Raw genomic sequence first — 18,800 nt, 5'->3', positions numbered from 1 at the left:
CTCTCTCTCTCCCTTTCTCTTCATTGTCTCACTAATTAACTCATTGAAAGACTGCAGGAAGCGAGGGACACACACACACACACACACATACACACACATACAAACACACACACACGTTCGCACACACATTGCCTATTCATTCCTTCATTGCCCAGCCGTGGCCAGAAATTGATTAAAGATGTGCTCCTCCTCAGCAGGATGACCTATGGCTGTCTCTCTTCCATTCTTTTCTTTTTTGTTGTAAACGAATGGTAAAAGCGAGGGATCAGTAATAACTGGATTAAAAGAGGAGTGGCTGGTTGTGCACCCTGAGGCTGGGTTCCCATGGGACGGCATCACGGGGGAGGGGGGTGGATAGGAGTTGGGGTTTGGTTGGAGGGGTGGGATGGGATGGGATGGGATGGGGGGTTTCAATTGAGCTATAGAGTTGCTGCTTGCACAGGGCCGTGTGTGTGTGTGTGTGTGTCGGATAGCTTCAATTATTCCACAGAGATCGTGCTTGTACAGGGTTGTGTGTGTGTGTGTGTGTGTGTGTGTGTGGGGGGGGGGGGGGTTGTCTCAATTAAACCATAGAGATATTGTTGTGTGTGTATTTGTATGTGTGTGTGTGTGAGGGAGAGAGGGGAGCCACAGATATATTGCTTAGTGCAGGGTTGTGTGTTTATGTGCGTGTGGATGTGTAGTTTACATTGAACCACAGAGATACTGCTCCTCCAGCGCCGTGTTAGTAGGGCAGGGCAGGGTAGGGCAGGCGACGGGTGGATAGCCATTGGTTATGGCACACAGCCTTTGATGCTCCCTGTCTTTCCCTTGTGTTGGGCAGTGATTTGGTTTGCTTAACATAATACACAATGTTCTGGTAATGGAACGCTTCACTGCTTCTTGACAAGTAGATTCGTACTGTATCCCAAAAAAGGCAGACCAGGTGTTTTGGATCCAACCCTCAACCACTGCAGCCAAATGTATTGTTTTGGGATGTATTACTTTTTTAATCTGAAATAGTCTCATTTGTACTTCTAAGACACTTCCTTTGGTGTTCACACATGCATACTCACTCACTCTATCACATGCACACTCATAAAACTGCATACATCCACACCACTTGCATACACAGACAAAAACACAATTCATGCATGTACCACTCATGCATGCACAGCCAGATAGTTGTGTGCATGCATTTGTGCGCATAGGCTGACGCATCCATATCCACACGCACGTATGCATGCACGCATGTACAAAGTATACACTATGCATACAATAGCAGTATCAGCATTGTGACATCAACCTCTGTGTGGAACATTATGGACATCAAATTCAACATGTGCACACCAAATGTCTCTCCCATCTCAGGAGTGCCTCCATGGTAAACTTGTGGATATTTCATTACATCTAAAGACTGTACTTGAATGGACACAATATCCCTTTCTACATTCAGTTTAACAGATTTGAAGCATTTTCAACTGTCAAGTTTTCAAAAAAAAAATCGGAAATGCCCACTCTTATCAGAGAAACACCCACTTGATATCAATGAGGGACAGGATAACGAGTGGGCGTTTCTGATTAGCCATTTCGAACAGGAAATCTTCTCTTTTTCGATTTGGAAATACTTCAAGACTGATGAACCGTGCTTTGTCCATAGAATGCTCAGCCATTGGCTCTTACGCTGCAATGCTTGGTTCAGCTCAAATCCGGGCTGGACTGGCAATCTGGCATACAAGGCATTTCCCGGTGGGCCACCAGTCCTCAGGGTACGATTCTGTTGGTTTTTTTTTCTATTTTTTGGAGACTGGCCCACAATTTAAAATCAAGTCAAATCCGCTTTTATTGTCACTTTCTTCATATGCACAGGTCATTCAAGGAACATGATATGAAAAGAGGTCCATGCTAAAAAAAAGGGCCCTTTTTGGGGCCTGTCCATTCCTTGCTCAAAGCAACCCAGTGCTGGGATAGCACGTGGTTGAGGGCTTGGTGGAGGGCTCTGCTCTGGCTCAGTGTCTCTGTCCTTATCTCACTCAACAGGCGGTGGCTGTGTAGTGTCAGACTGACAGCTCCGGGCCCGCTGGCCGCCCCTTTTTCTTTCGTCCGCTTTCAGGGCTCTAAATGAAAACCAGCTAACCAGCTAAACACTGTTGAAATTTCAGTTTGGCTGGTAGAAAAAAGCAACTTACTAGCCACTTTGACCCATTAGTGAGTGTGTGTTTGGCTAGTAAGATTAACATCAATTAACATCGGCATTTTGGCTGGTGATGAAAAATGTTAACTTAGAGCCCTGCGCCCGCTTTGTTTCAAGCTTTGTGAGTCAGTTTGTATGAGTAGGGCAATGTTCAGAGAGGCTGCCGCTCCAACTGAACATGTTACGGTGTTCATCATCATCAAAGATTTGTGTGTTGGCCAGACCCGTGTTTATTGAATGTTTACCACTACCATCAATTTTCAAAGCTTCGCTATTGGTTTGGATTTGTAACCAACCTCTATGTTCATGCGGCATCTTGAACTGAGTTTTCCAAAGCAGCAACATTACCGTATTTTCCAGCTAGAAGCCGCTTCTTTTACCCTATGGTTTGAACCCTGCATCTTACAACACGGTGTAGGAAATATAGGTCACCATATGTGACAAGCTCAAAGGTAAGAGATGAGGTACTGGTTACACGTATGCGGATATTTTAAAATGATAATAAATTGTTTTTTTTTTCACCTGTTAATGTGTTAACACAGTATGTGGATGAAAAAAAAAGGTTCATTTTTGTTCCCCCAATTGAGATATTTCAGATGGGCTTCTGAAATGCGCATTCAGTGTAAACAAGAGGCCAAAACCAATGTGCTTTGAGAAATATCCATATGTAAAACAACCGCTGAGCTGTGTTGTGTAAATCTCCCATGTTACAATATGGACACCTAGAGTGTAGAGGTGCGGCCTATATATCGTTTTTATTTATTTAATTTTTTTTGAAAAGGTGGACTGTTCCTTTAAACAGGTTACATCCTTCCCATCACACACATAGGCTACTACAGGAGGTCAACCAAGCACCTTTCTTCTTTTGCTTCTGGTCATGACCTAGTATATCATTTAAGACCTCTTGGAAGTCGCAAAGCTGGAGCTGAGGCTTATTTACGTCAGACGTGCTTTGTTCAGCGCTTCTGTTTTGTTTACAACTTATTTTGTTCTCCTATGTAGTGCACATTGTGCGGTTACAGTCATATAATTTCCAAAAACATGCCAGGATTGTGGAAAGCCATACAGATCTTTCATATACATAACGTCTGTGGAATTATGCATGTCTGTATGTCCATTGTTTTAAGTGTAAGAGGCAGTTACACTGGTGAGTTTGTATACCTCGTTTAGACACTAAGCAACAAATCAGTGGTCTGTGTTTTGCATAGTTTCAATCCATTGTCTCCAGTCTTCTTAGATGTGGCTCCACAGGCATAAATGCATGTACAGGACCCAGACCATAACATGACATTAGTGTAAACGGGGCAAATATGCGACACAAGTTTACTGCAGAGACATGTCTTACGTAAATGATGGACACCTTGGGAGACATCTGGGGCAGTCCTGCTGCTATTTGAAGTAACGTTGGTTTGGGAATTCGTGGAAGAATCACTGTCTGAAGTAGACAGAGACAGGCGACAGGTGGACACTTTTTTTTTCTGACTGAACTAGGGATGCAAATTATCGATTAATTCATTAATCATTAGTTGATAGCCTTATCGATCGACTTACGATTAATTGATAAGCGGCGTTTCCCCCCCGAGATCTCAATGTTTCTCAGAAAAAAACTACAAAATCTAACAAATTTAATAAAATTTTGATATAAAATACCACATTTCAATTAATTCTATGTCAATTCTTTTATCCAAAGGGATTTAAATATTCCCACTATTCACACCCCTCTTTACACACACTCTTCACATGCCCATTTCACCTGGGTCTCTTGTCAGTTGAATTGTCGATAAATTGCGATTCATGTTTTTTAGTCGATTAACACATTGATCGATTTAAGTCGATTAATCGATAAATCATTTGCATCCCTAGACTGAACAGCGTCTTGCGGGCGTTTGTTGTTTTCACGTGGATATTCTCCACGTGGACATTACAGACATCCCAAGTTCCAAAAAATAATGTCAATATGCTACTGTTACTGACTACTGACTGAACCATCTGAATTGGAGAGTTCAGCAGGCAACATAGTGCATAGTTCACAGCTAGTTTTTTGGGTCTGTGCTGCTTGTGTATGGTAATCTGCTGTAATCCAGTGTAATATTGTGCTGTGTCAAGGTAGTGACACCATCTATTTCTGCTGGACCTCTTTTGTGTCTTCCCAGTTGAACCACAGGAGGATTTCAGCAGGAGATTTCAATAACACAGCAACATGGTTCACAGTTGGTTTTCTGCGTCCGTGCTGCTTGTGTAATCTGCTGTAATCCAGTATAATATTGTGCTGTGTCAGTGTAGTGACACCATCTATTTCTGCAGCACTTCTGTGTTAAAATGGCTCTTGCCATCTGTATAGTTCCACACAGTTCAGTTGGATTCGTTTTCAGAATGTGTGACCTTTATGATCACGTCTCCGTGTTTGCCACTAATAGTCCTTTAAATCCGTTCTCTGTTCATCTTTTCTTTAAAAAAAAATAAAATGTGTGGTCTGCAATTCATTTGACTCATGATTCGTCAATGAAAACCGCCATTGCTATCGGAAACAACAATCCCGTCCCATTCCACGACGTGAAGCTTCCCAAATAGTGTTGTTGGACAGACCTGTGTGTGGAGCTTGTAGAGCCACCCCTGGCGGAGTTGTGCGGAAATACACAAATCTACAAGAGTCCAGGCTACCTCTTTGTTTCGGCACAGTTGAACCATATAAATTGGAGATGCCAGGAGGCGACATGGTTCCCAGGTACTTCATGTCCACGTCCTTGTATAATCTACTTCAATCCCATGACCATCCCAGTGTAATGTATGTTTGTGCTGTGTCTGTGTACTGTGATCTACTCTGACCTAGTGTAATGTTTCGAGCTGCCGCAGGTGAGATCTCCCGCTGTGTTAGTTTATCTACGGTAATCTACTCTGCTCTAATCCCTGGCTGCGTCTGCTTTGATCCACTGTACGGTTTGTGCTGTGTCAACCATGTGTGAGGGGAGGGCAGCCGTGGTCTAAGGGGGCTTACTTAGTCAACGGTTTCCTTCCAATATGCGGACTCCCGTCCTCAGCCAGTACTTATGGCCTCACGTTTAGTTGACGCCCCGCCTCAGTGGAGAAAGCAATAAAGTTTCCCTGCGGTCAGCCAAGCCATAACGACACGCTTTCGTCTCTTCTGTCGCTAGCGTCTCAATACAAAGTCGATTACGTTCGTTGCTGGAGTCGCTCAAGTCGCGTCTGGTTTATTCTTGCCTTAACGCATACGTGCCCACAAGGCTACAGCACCATTATGCATTGATGTGAAGCAAATCGCACCCTCTCAATTTTGACGTATGTTAAAATGATACATGCACATGTCATTGGAGGAGACACTTGCATCATTGTGGAGGATGTGTTTACGTGCAAAGTGTGCATTTCTCTCGTAGTCTATACCTTTAATAGTAATGTGTCGTTCACGAACGAACCGTTCGTTTTGAACGAGTCGTTGAAGTGAACGAAGCGAACTAGTTCCCCGCCTCTCGTTCACTTCGTTCGTTGGTGAATCACCGGTCTGTCACTAGTCAGTCAGACAGTAGCAGAAGTGGTCGTCCAATGAGCATTTTAATCTGCGCAAAGGGGCACCACTTTATCTCTTAATGTGATATCTTAATATTACCAGAGTTTTTACACATACCGGGTATTTAGTTCATAATTTAGAAGAGCTCAGCAGTTCACATAGTCCACAGTTCACAGCTCTGAACGAGCTGAGCTCTCGTTCCTGAACGAGGAGCCAGTGAACTGCAGCCAATGGTTTCCATGACCACGAATACACAACTTAACGTGGCAGAGACAAAGGCATACTTCTAGTTGGAAATGCCACTTGTAAATTATATTTTATTATTTTTTTAATAGGTGATACTGTTCAATACATAAAATGAATCTGCAAAATAGGTTTCAGGTGATATGTTTAGACACGAGGAGCACCTTAGATCTACACAGCACAGCGAGAACGAACAACGAACTGTATTGAGCCCGCGAACGAGAGACCAGCCTGGGCGCATAGCAACAGTCTCCATGACCACGAATAAACAACTTAACGTGGCAGAGACGAAGGCATACTTTTTGGTTAAAAACAGCTTGTAATTGGGCTTTTTTAAATGTGTGCTGCTGTTAAATAAATAATATAACTAGGCAAAATTAGTTAAGTTGATATGTTTGGACATGAGAAGCACACAGGCAAAGTATGAATGCCCCCCTCCTCCTCTCGTTCACTGAACTAGTTCGCTCGTCATTCACCCCTTGCTCTCCTGCATTGTGGCGTGACGTAATCAAAATGAACGACTGAACGAACTGTGAACGAACGAATTCCTCAGCAGAACTGAAGGAAGAGAACGAACTGGCGCGAAAGAATCGCCATGCCCTTCACTAACCTTTAAATGGTTTGGGAGTTGGAGTTGGAACCCGCACTGCGTAATTTTGGGTGGTGTAATACATCCTCATTCATGGCTGAAGTGCCCTTGATTAGCTTAAAGATGGCCTCTCAACGTCATTTCAGTAACATTGCTGTGTTCCCCATTGTTATTGAATGCGTTATGCGTTGGTCCTGTTTTAAAAAACGTTCTGGTTGCTTCGTTTCAAGCCGTTTTTGCAAGCTAGCAAGGTAGCTTGTGGAGAAACGAGAAGGTGTTTCGTGTTTCTCGTGGAAATGCATCTCTGATTGTCTCACTCCTCCTGCTCTCGTGGAAATGCGTCTCTGATTGGCTCAGTCCTCCTGTTCTTGGAGAGAATGTAATGGGGAAACAGAGTAGCCACTTCCCCGGGTGGTACTGCACTATAGGGGCGCCAACGGAGGCGTGCAGGCTCCATTCATGGCTGTGCTCTTTCAACAGCGACCCCTAGGCGAGCTGCAGGCACGGAGCAACCAGAGTGTGCTTGCTGTATGTATGAGGCTTTGTGCTGTGTGTGTACCTGAGAGTAGCAACCAGCTGATAGCTAAGCTAAGCTAGGTTTCGGGCCAATTACTCTACATGTTTTTAGAAAAATGGGTCGACATAAACCTTTGTGGACAACGCCTTCTTTCGACGTGATGCAACGATTCACTCGTTTCTCTGCATTATTTATGTGAATTGGGAAACACTGGGAAACACAGCCAGGCGAGGTGACGCACCGCTATGAGAGCCTCCAAGTTAACTTGGGGTGACCGTCCGATCTTCAAAAGGAGTGAGTAAAACTGTTTTATCGGAAGGTGGCCTTTAAGGCACAAAACCAGTGGGGCTGTATTCTGCTGTGATCAACTCTTCATGTTTTGCCTCCATTTGTGTTGCTGTAATGCACTCTAGTTCTTGTAGTGTGCTGCGATCAACACAGCGAGTCCTTAATATGTCTAGGAGAGTCACATTGAGGCCATTGCCTCAAAGTGACCCCTGGTCGAATTACAATTCGGTGCCAAATATTCCCAAATGACCTGGTGTTTACCTGTCATTCAACCAGGTGATTGCCCCACTTAACTTGTAGCCCTTATCATAACAACATTGCTGTGGCATAACCGAGTGTCTTCAGTAACAGACATAGACAAGAAATAGTCATTACCATTTTGGTGACGATAAGGTTGTAACTGGGCCTCTGCATGAAAAGGTTAGAAAGCCATATGGCCAAGCATAGGCGAGGTGATAAGGGCAATCACCTGCTTGAATTGGACATGTGAAACCAGTAGGGGTGTAAATCACAGCCTTCATGACGATACGATACGGTATCGATTTCTTAAATCAGGAATTCGATTTTTTTTTCGATTCTTGTGAATTCCCCACGATACGACGCGATTCGGTTCGATTTGTTTTTTTCCCAATTACTTTTCCACTACTATTGTGTTATGGAGCTAGGGCATTGCACAGGGGCCAGCGATTTGATTCTTTTCGATTCTTAAGAATGCCCCACTATACGATGCGATTCGATTAAATTGCCGGCCAATACTTCCGATACATTGATACATTTAGATTTTATTTACATCCCTAGAAACCAGGTCATTTGCAACATGTGGCACTGGATTGTAAAACTTGAGAATCCGGTTTGCCCATCACTGGCTGTGATCTACTGTTGTCAGCACTGATTCACAGATCATCTTACATGCTGTGTGAGTGCTTGCAGTGATCCACGTTGCCCCTTGCACTGTGTCAGATGTGTGGTCTACGTGTGGGTCACGTTTTTTTAGTAGCAGACGTCACTAAGTTAATGCCCATGCATTAATTATGTAGATTGAGATAATCCAGTTAGAGGCATACATACAAAAGTGGCATTAGCTGTGGTTGCACCACCCTGATGTTTGCACTCTCCCACCCCTTGTCTCCTGCACTAGAATCATTGTTCATGCTCATGAATCTTCATGCTACGCATGTCAGTGATGTCTGTGTGGATTTTCTCAGGTCAGTGCTGCTTTCTGTACTCTGTCATGCCATGTCATGTCCTTGCATTTTGTCAGTGGTGCAGTATGTGTGACAATACCAGTATTTCTTGCATTGTGTGTGAGTGGTACTGTCTTTGTGAACTCTTCTCACATTATTCCATGTCTCTTGCCGCGTGTCACTGAGCAGTGAGCAGTGTGTGTGCACACCGTGTCTTTTGCAGTATGTCAGTGCTACTGCCTGTGTTCACTCTGCCTCCCCATGCCGCGTGTCTTGCATTGTGTCAGTGGTGCTGTGTGCCGCTGTGCCGTGTCTTCAGGCTGCGACTCTATAAATACCCACTCTGTCCCGCAAGCCGGACCTACCGACCGACCGGGCAGGACAAGACAAGAGCACCCATTTATAGCCCTCAGGAGACCGTGTTGGTTTAGCGCTCACGGCAGCAGGGTCATAAGCAGGTGGTGAGAGGGTGTAGGGTCAGTGCACTGTGCTGAGCTGTGGTCAGGGCAGCAGGGTCGTAGCCCGGTGGTGGTGAGAGGGTGAGTGTGTGTGTGCTGTGTTGGTTTAGTGCTTACAGCAGCAGGGTCGTAGCTAGGGATGGGGCCGATTCCGATACTGTGCCGGTATCGGGTTCCGATATCAACCTAATTCAGAGAATGGAATCGGATCAGAATTTTCCTATACTGACCTCGAGCCAGGTGTAATGTTAATTTGAAATCTTTTCATGTTTCATATTTATTTTTAGGATGGGTTGTTCCTTTTTTACTTATTACTTTTTACTTGTTACTTGCTTTCCTGTTCCCCTGACTTCTTTTTCTGAACTGGGCGACCAGAGTGAATTTGCCAGGAGAGAAGCGAACTGAGCGACCAGAGCGAATTTCCACGATTAAACTCAAGCTAATATTATGGTAATGAGCTATGACATGGTTCGGCGAAAACAAATTGTTGGAATGCTCATATATTTGAATGTCCCAGGCTGTTAAACCAGAGCAGTCATGTGATTAGCTAAATCAAACATGTCAATGTCACGTCCAGAGCCAATAAAGCGAATTCATGGCGAAACTTCTTCAATGACCTCCGCTACCTGGGTCGCGTAGGTCACGCTTGGTATACACGCAGCGTTAATTTACTGTGCAAACACACCAGAAGAGACAAAAGCTACAAAGAGTCGCTGGACTGTCTTCATAGCAAGAGCGACACGAGCAATAAAAGCGACAGAGTATGACCATTAAAAGCAGAATGCAAGCATTCCGCCATTCCAATTGGTCTTGTCGGCCAAATTGCTTTTGTCTCTTCTGTTGCCAGCTCCTCCATACAAAGACAATTACTGTACTTCCGTCGCCGTTGTCCCTCTAGTCTCTCTGCGTTTTTGCCATTAGTTTAGCACCTTTATAACCAGGTGGGGAGAGGTTGAGGGTGCATCAGAGATGATTAATAAGGTAGAGATGATTCATAAGCAGTTTCTTCCGAAATCTAAGTTATATGACTTAAGGCTCTAAACTGCAATCCTATGGCAGCCATGCCCATTTAGGAGACTTGTAGAATCATGAATGGAGTTCAATGGAAAGTCGCACCCGTTTAGGAGACCTGACTTGATTTCACTTTGTTGCATTTGTGACTCATCCTATGACTTATCTGGTCTACCATACTGAACATCTTTGGGTGAGTGTCAGTGTGCTGTGCTGAGCTGTGGTGAGCAGGCTTGTTTCCTGGTGGTGGTTTCGCAGGTTCACAGCTAGGTGGAGAGACTGCGTCGGTTTAGAGCTCACAGTAGCAAGGGCCGCTGTCTGGTGGTGGGCCGGTGTTCGTTTAGCACTCCTGGCAAGATAGCAACTCCCAGGTAAAAAATCCTCCTTGAGGTACCTTGAGCATGGTACCGTCCCGCCGCACTGCTCCCTTTCCCTTGCATGGTTGAGGCATAAATGCACTTTCGTTGTGTGCATGTGTGTGCTGTGGAGCGCTGTCACAATGACAATGGGAGCTGGAGTTTCCCAGTTGGACTTTCACTTTTTTTCCCCACAACTTTCACTCAAAGGCTGAGATTGAGTGTCAGTGCACTGTGTTAGTTTAGAGCTCATGGCAGCAGGGTTCGTAGCGCAGTCAGTGAGGAGATGGTGTTTGTAGGTGAGAGCATGGGCATCAGTGTGCTGGGTTGGCTTACAACAAGGGTCACAGCCCGATGGTGAGAGGGTGTTGGTTCAGCACTTCTGGTTAGATCGTAGTCCGTAGATGACAGGATGAGGGTCAGTGTCAGCGTGTGGGCATCAGTGTGCTGTGTTGGCTTACAGCTCATGACGGCAAGGGTCGCAGCCTGATCGTGTGAGGGTGTTGGTTTAGCACCCCTGGTAAGATCGTAGCCCTTAGGTGAGAGGATGAAAATGAGTGCGTGCGTCAGTGCGCTGTGTTGGATTAGAGTTTATGGCAGCAAGGGTCACAGCCTGATCGTGTGAGGGTGTTGGTTTAGCACTCCTGGTAAGATCGTAGCCCAGGGATGGACACCTGCGGCCTAGCTCCTCACTCAATGCGGCCAGTAGATAAAACAGTAGGTCTAATTAAGAAAGTAATGTCCATATATTTTTAAAACAACTACTGAATCAATCTGTTTCTCATTTGGAAGAAGAGATTCAAAATGTTAATTTGAGCAGCTCTCTGATTTACAGCGGGTCAAGTTTTGAACAGACAATTGCTCATTTTTGGTCAGGAATCGAGTCGACTGTGTAGCCTAAATGTTGGTGCTCAAAAGTGTGTGTGTGTACGTGCACGTGTTTGTGTGGTGGTATTCACCTCTCTCCAGCCTCTGTTGTCGTCTGACTGGCTTTTGTCCAGTTCTGCTCCAAGTGCTTGCCAGCATCAGTGATCGCACCTCGATAAGGCCCCGTGGACACACACACACATACACACACACACACATACACACACACACACACACACACACACACACACACACACACACACACACACACACACACACACACACACACACACACACACAGCCTTTGATTAAGTCCAGAATTACACAATGGGCAGCCATGGTGACACCAGAGTCCTGCACGCCCCGAGGGTGCACTCAGCAGCTTGCCACCGATGACCCAGCAGGCTCCAATGAAGCAGGCTTCAAAATAAAAGCCCCAACCAGGCTTCAAATTCAGAATAAAAGTCTTCACCCCTGCTAACTTCACTGGAGTGGGCTTTAAAAGGAAATCCCCAACTCTCAGCCAGCTGAACTGGAGAAGTCCTCAAAATAAAAGGCCCTACCCCCAATCAACTGCACTGAGGCAGGCTTCAAATCCAAAATTCAAACTTAATACTTCACCCCAGTTGATTTCAGTAGAGTAGTCTTCAGAATAAAAGATCACAGCCCCCCAGCCAATTTCACTGAAGCAGGCTTCAAAATATAAGTTCCACTCACCCCCAGTCTACAATTCTGACTATTCCGCACCCTTAATATTTAATACTTTTAGTGTAGGCACTTTTAGTCACTGATCTTGCATTAGTGAGACAGCACACAGGCAGCAGACAAACTCAATGCTGTGGCACAAGGTTCACTTCCTGTTTTATCCCAGGTTCCAATTCCATCCCAGGTCCGATTATACCCCGAGGGTCTTCTTCTAGTCCGTTCCCTGGTTGTGACAGTCCCTCTATATAGATTCCCTGTCATCGCGTAACTGTATCCGATTCTGTAACCCTATCATCTGATTATGGGCAAAAAAATAAATAAACTTGGTGGGTGATGTGGTGTTCTACCCTTTGGGGCCAAGCCTGGTCAGCTCAGTCTCAACCACAGTGGCCCCTCGGGCTGGACTTTGTCGTTTTGTTGTCCAGCAAACAATGACTTGACAACAATGACTTGTATATCACTGTAGTTAAATGCGGGGCCAGGATTGGAAAAGGACTCCTCTCTCTGCCCTCAAGGATGACTCTGCAGAGCACAGCGTGCAAATGAGGCCCAGTTCATTTTACCATGGCCATACCCAACCAAGTTGAAACATGAATCCCCCTCTTGAGTAAGGCCTGTCTTTAACAAGTGAGTACGTGCGCATACACACACACACACGCACACACACACACACTTGCACGTACACACACACACACACACTTGCACGTACAGATCCACATGACTCGAATGCACAGGGCAGGCAGACACAGTTTTTGTCTGCACAAGAGTTCGGTACAGTGGCTTTTTTATGCAATTTCATCTCATCCCTTTTGCACTGCTGGGCACAATGAAGTACACACACACACACACACACACACACACACACACACACACACACACACACACACACACACACACACACACACACACACACACACACATACATACACACACCCGTACAGTCCACATACACGCGGACGCACACTCTCACTGTGCCATCATTAGGGGTCCCATTGATCTTGGCCAATGGTGCAAAGCAGCAGTGTTCTGTCTGTCATCGTTGGACGTTAATTTGGACGTTGGACACGTTGACTTGGAGGTCTTTTGCTTTGCTTCAGTAGGCCAGAGCAAGGAGGCTTGTGTCATGCAGAACGCATCCACGTGTACGCTCATGCACACAGACGAACGAACGTACGGGTGGTGCACACATTCACACACTGCCACACAGAGAGCTGGTGGCACCATCTAGCAAGTTGCAATGCTGCACAGTAAAACAAAAGACACACACACACACACACACACACACACACACACACACACACACACACACACACACACACACACACACAGTGATGCAGTTACACAGAACAGCAACACACACCATCACACACCCTGGTGCAGTTACACACACACACACACACACACACACACACACACACACACACACACACACACACACACACACACACACACACACACACACAGGCTCCCTGGGCTGTGTAGCAGCCAAAGTGCACTGTGTGAGCGAGTGACCTATCAGAAGCTGGGCGAGCGAGTGCAGGCTTACACTTCCCGTCCAAGCTGAGGGGATCAAAATGTTCCAGGACTCAAACCAAAACACAAGTTATGTTTGGGCTCGCACACTTCATTCTCGCTCTCTTTTCTCTTTCTATCTGTCCCTCTCTCTCTGCCTCTCTCTCTCTCTCACTCTCTCTCTCTCTTTCTCTCTCTCTCTCTTTCTTTCTCTCTGTCCTTATCTCTCTCTATCTTTTTAATTCATTCTCTCCCTTAATGTCTCTCCACGTTTCTTTCATTTTCTCTCATTCTCTCTCTCTCTCTCTCTCTCTCTCTCTCTCTCTCTCTCTGTTCCACATTCTCTCCAGACTTCATTGTTCTCTATCGTTGTCTCGCCTTTCACCGCTCTCTTCATTTTTTTTCTGTTTCCGAAGCTCATTGTCTTATTCTTTCTACTTTTCTTTCTTTTTCTCCCTATCTCCCCCCCTCTCACTTTCCCCCTCCTCTCTCTTGGAGATAAGCTTCGACAAGTGGAGGACAGGAATAGCATGCTATTTTAAGAGAGGGTAGCATGGCTCTTTCTCTCTTACTTTCTTTGTCTCTATAACTCTCACCCTCTTAGACTTTCTCTTTCTTTCTCTGTTCAATTCATATGTCCAAGCTTTCATAATCAGACTCTCACTTTGTATGTGCACATGGAAATGAACTCATTGTGTGTTATTGGAATCAATGAGGAAATAAATGTGAGCATTTCAGGCCAATGTCATGTCAAGAAGCAGAGGCCTTCACAGTCAGACTCTGCCTGTTCATGGAATTCATGGAACTGAGTTCTTAACATTTAACTTATGTACAGTTACAGTTACTACAGGTTACCGATTGCAGTCTTTGGAGCAATTGAGGTGCCTTGCTCAAGGGCACTCCAGCCGTTTATGGAGGTCTAGTCAGTGGTTTAAGTGGTCAGGTACTCGGGATGCAAAGTAACGTTTAACTCATAAATTGTTATTGATTGACCTCATCGATCGACTGAATTATCGACTTAATCGATTAATTGATGAGCTGTGTTTTTTTCCCCTAAACTCAATGCCCCCCCCCCCAAAAAAAAAAAAAAAATCTTAAAATTAAAAATGAGATGAATCGCTGAATTTGAATTTCTATTTATATTCTTAAATCCAAGGTGATTAAAATTTTCTCACTCTTTTCCCCCCCCCCTTCACATGTGCACTTTGTCATGCCCATTTCACCTGGGTCTCTAGACAGTTGAGTTGGCCATTAATTGCACTTCATTCTTTTAAATTGATCAATGCTTTGATGGAGTCGATTAATTGTTGACATCCCAAGCGGGTACTCACTATACAGAGTACTGATTCAATTTTGTCCTCTAGAGTACCAGGACTTTTTAACTAATACCCACATATAATACTGCATTTCAACAGAGCTTTTTTCACGAGTACCAGCACTTATTTGTTGCCACTTAAAGCACTGGGTGTAGGGACACACTATCTGTAAGAGAGGGATCTTGTGACGCTCCAAGGTAATCATGTTCATTGCGTAATTATGTCAGAAGTAACAGTTGGAAAGCGAGATTCAGCAGCTGTGTTGAATAAATTAGCTTATGTTTGGTCTCCATCATAACCTTAAAGAGTCATGGAGATGTGTGAATGGGGTACGGTTGTCCTTGAGCTAGTTCTACTTTATCATCTGCTGTCTACGTGAGCTTACTCTTGCTAAACTGAAGAGTGTGTAATTTAAAAACATGTACAATACATGATGTGATCACTCAAGCCTTGTCTGTCTTTATGGCCAAAGCTGATCATTGTGATTGACCTTCATTGTTGTCATGATACTGTAAATGCTCCTGATTGGATAATTCATCCTAAGACACTAAGCATAGAATGACCAATCGTGACATCACTCCGACGGGATTGGTTGCCAGAGCAGCCAAGACTGTGATTGGTTGGACAGAGAGAAAGAGTAAAGATCACACTCTGCTGAAAAGGTCACCTGAGGCTACATTTGGTCCCTAAGTATGTACCTCAACTCATTTCTACTGTAGAGAGAGAGAGAGTGAGGCCCCTCTCACATGCAATTCCCATGACACGGAAAGGGGGGAAAATCTATTGTGATGCGGTGTCTCAAGTGTGTTGTCACAATACCAAATTGATTGAGTATCGGTACCGGTACCAACATGTACTTCGATACCATTTAAATAAAGAGTTCAGTGTTTTTATCTTCACATCACTGTAATGCAGTATTTCCCCCTGCTTCCAGTATACGTTAAAGCCCTCCATTCACAGTAGACCTAATAAAACTGCCATAGTGAAACGGCAGCTTTTTTAAAATAATGCAGCAATCATGGTGAATTAGATTTGAATTTCAGTGTTTTTACTGTTTGAATGGTAAATGTTGAGCAAAAATCCCAATGCACTAGCCAGTACGCTAGCTGTTGCTCAAGGTGCGGTAATGAGACAGTCAGAAAAATATGACTACACCCTGGAGAGACGTGGTGACGAAAATTGATTCATACATCATGTTATGTTCTGTAGCATGACAGCATTTTGAGAGACAGTCTCAAGTGATGAACTCAGGTCTGTGTGCTATTCACGTATACAAGACCCCACAGACACCAGTCAACCCTGAAGATAAAGTTTAGTTGACGTAGTGTGCATTTGTGCCATTGTTTTCAGTGGGACACCGTATACAAACTGCTCAACAATGCATTTTTGAATGCGTTTGCTTTGTATGCGGTGTCCCATTGAAAACAAAGTTCTGGTTCCAAGTTGCAGCTCAGATTTGGCGGTTCCCTCGCGTGGTCACACTGTCTCCCTGTCAGATGCCTGGTAGCAAATGGGAAGCAGCGGGTTGAACTGATACTTTACATACTGTACACCTCTATAATTTAATACGAATACGAATATAAACCTACTGTAAATGCATAGTTTTCCTCTTTGTGTCTCCACCGTCAGGATGCGCATGAATGAGAAGCAGAGATGGCTGAACTTTACGTGCACGCACACATGCACACGCACACACACACACACCTGTATTTAGCATACATGTCTCTCCCCTGTGTTCCTCCTCGTCAGGTGTCCGTGCCAGCTGTGCATATACACCTGTATAAAACTGAATATGACTCTCTTGATATATAAAGTATAATGTAATGTCTTTTCCCTCTGTGTGTCTCCCCATTAGGTGTCTGTGCGAGTGAATGAGAGGCGTCGCGGGCTGAGCTGACACAGGACAGCAGAGGGGACGAGACGGCATGGCCTTAGCAGGGTGCCCCGACTTCTTCCTCCACCAGACCAACTACCAGGTAAGATTTTGCTGGTTTTCAAAGTGGGGGCCGGGGACCTCTGGGGGGCCGTGAGGAGGTGCTAGGGGGGCCGCGGGAGAATGGCAGGAAAAATATAGCACAACTCAATTGAATAAACTGAATAACATACAACAAAATAAAACAAAAATAAGCTAAACAATATTCCTATTCGCATTCCTATTGATATTATTTTATATCCTGGTGGGACACTGCCTCACAGGTCCTCCACTATGGCTGTGAAAGGGGCTCCACAGAAAAAATATTGTGGCGCGACCCATATAAGGGGGGGCCTTGACTAGAATGCACCAGTATATGGGGGGCCTTGTCATGGTAAAGTTTGGGAACCCCTGGTATAGGCCCCTGGCGAATGCAAAGGTTTCAGTAACTAACAAGTACGCTCACCAGCTACTTTATTATGCACAAGTGTCCAACTGCTCATTGACGCAAATATCTAATCAACCAATTACATGGTGGCAAGTCAATGCGTTTGGGCACGCATACATGGTCAAGACGATCTACTGCAGTTCAAAACGAGCATTTTAATGGGAGAGAAGGGGGATTTAAGTGACTTTGACATGATGGTTTGACTAATTGATCTACAGGGATATTCACACACAGCATTCTAGGGTTAACAGAGAATAGTCTGAAAAAGAAAAAATATCAAGTAAGGTTAGCAGTTCTGTGGATGAAAATGTCCTTTTGACCCCAGAGGTCAGAGGAGAATGGCCAGACTGGTTTGAAGTGATACAGGCAATAGTAACTCAAATAACCACTTGATACAACTAAGCTATACAGAAGAGCATCTCTGAACGCACAGCACATCAAACCTTGAGGAAGAGGAACCTAGAGAAGACCACACCGGGTGCCTCTCATCATCTAAGAGCAGGAAACTGAGCCCACAATTCGCAGAAGCCCACTAAAAGTGGACAATAGAAGATTGGATAATGTTGCCAGATCTGCATCTGACGAGTCTCATTTTCTGCTACAGCAATCAAATGGCAGGGTGAGAATGTGGCATCAACAGCTTGAACACATGGATCTATCCTGCCTTGTATCAGTGGTTCAGGCTGGTGGAATACCCTCATCAGGGCAGAGTCCATCAACAAAGCTGAAACATGTTGGGATTTTAATTTAATCAAATTTGATTTAAGTTGTTAACTGTTTTTGAAAAATGCCTTGGATGCTTCATTTACATGGTAAGATTCACTGATTTTAAGGACACAGTATGTATTTTCCCAAAGAAGGTATCGTGGCTGAATCTTTACTGTATAACTTGAGACCTGGTTGGTGCATAGGTTTCAGTGAGTTGGTGCATAGGTTTCAGTGAGTAACCGAAGACCAGTCGAGAAGATCCCACACCTCTTATGCCAATGCAACAGTAAATACTGTGCTTTGAATGCATTGAAAGTAAAAATAATGTATAGTACAAGAAATGCAGCCCGTTTTTTGTAAAGTCATCAAAAACGCAGTTGAAGGGTTTTGCATCTGAACCCTTCAAGTGCTCCACTGCGTGTTACTACATATAGCCAGGCTAGCCACTCCACAAATAGACATCAGACAAGCAACCAAGGATGCAGAGCTGGCCCAGACAACTGCCATGTCACAGCTCTGAATTTAGTGATCAGACACACACACACACACACACACACACACACACACACACACACACACACACACACACACACACACACACACACACACACACACACACACACACACACACACACACACACACACACACACACACACCTTACTGGCCAGTGTCCAGTGGTACATCCACATCGGAATGGAATTTCATCTCTACCCACCCCCACCTCCAGATTTTACACCTGCCAATCAAAGTACATCTAGACAGTGATTGGCCAGTTACAGTGTGGTGGCCGGGCCATAGCTTAGTGAGCCCCTGGGGTGTTGTGGTATGTCCACATGCCAGAGCTTCTTCATGCTGTTGCTATGGCGTAGCACAGCTGACATGCAGACATGCTTGCAGAGCAGAGTGTCCACAGCTGCTATTAATACACACACACACACACACACACACACACACACACACACACACACACACACACACACACACACACA

At 44.8% G+C, this 18,800-nt stretch overlaps 1 protein-coding gene across 1 annotated transcript in view; it reads left to right on the top strand.

Annotated features, from left to right (window-relative positions):
- The window catches only part of grb10a (growth factor receptor-bound protein 10a), a 148,868-nt gene that overhangs the window by 12,265 nt on the left and 117,803 nt on the right, over positions 1–18,800 (top strand). The window contains exon 2 of the mRNA XM_063185220.1: positions 16,598–16,718. Within this exon, the coding sequence (XP_063041290.1) occupies positions 16,668–16,718 (51 nt within the window). The 5' untranslated portion in view covers positions 16,598–16,667. The remainder of the gene's footprint in view (positions 1–16,597; positions 16,719–18,800) is intronic.

The sequence above is a fragment of the Engraulis encrasicolus genome, chromosome 20 (genome assembly GCF_034702125.1).
Source record: "Engraulis encrasicolus isolate BLACKSEA-1 chromosome 20, IST_EnEncr_1.0, whole genome shotgun sequence".
Classification (NCBI taxonomy): Eukaryota; Metazoa; Chordata; class Actinopteri; order Clupeiformes; family Engraulidae; genus Engraulis; species Engraulis encrasicolus.
This window is presented reverse-complemented; position numbering and strand designations above follow the sequence as displayed.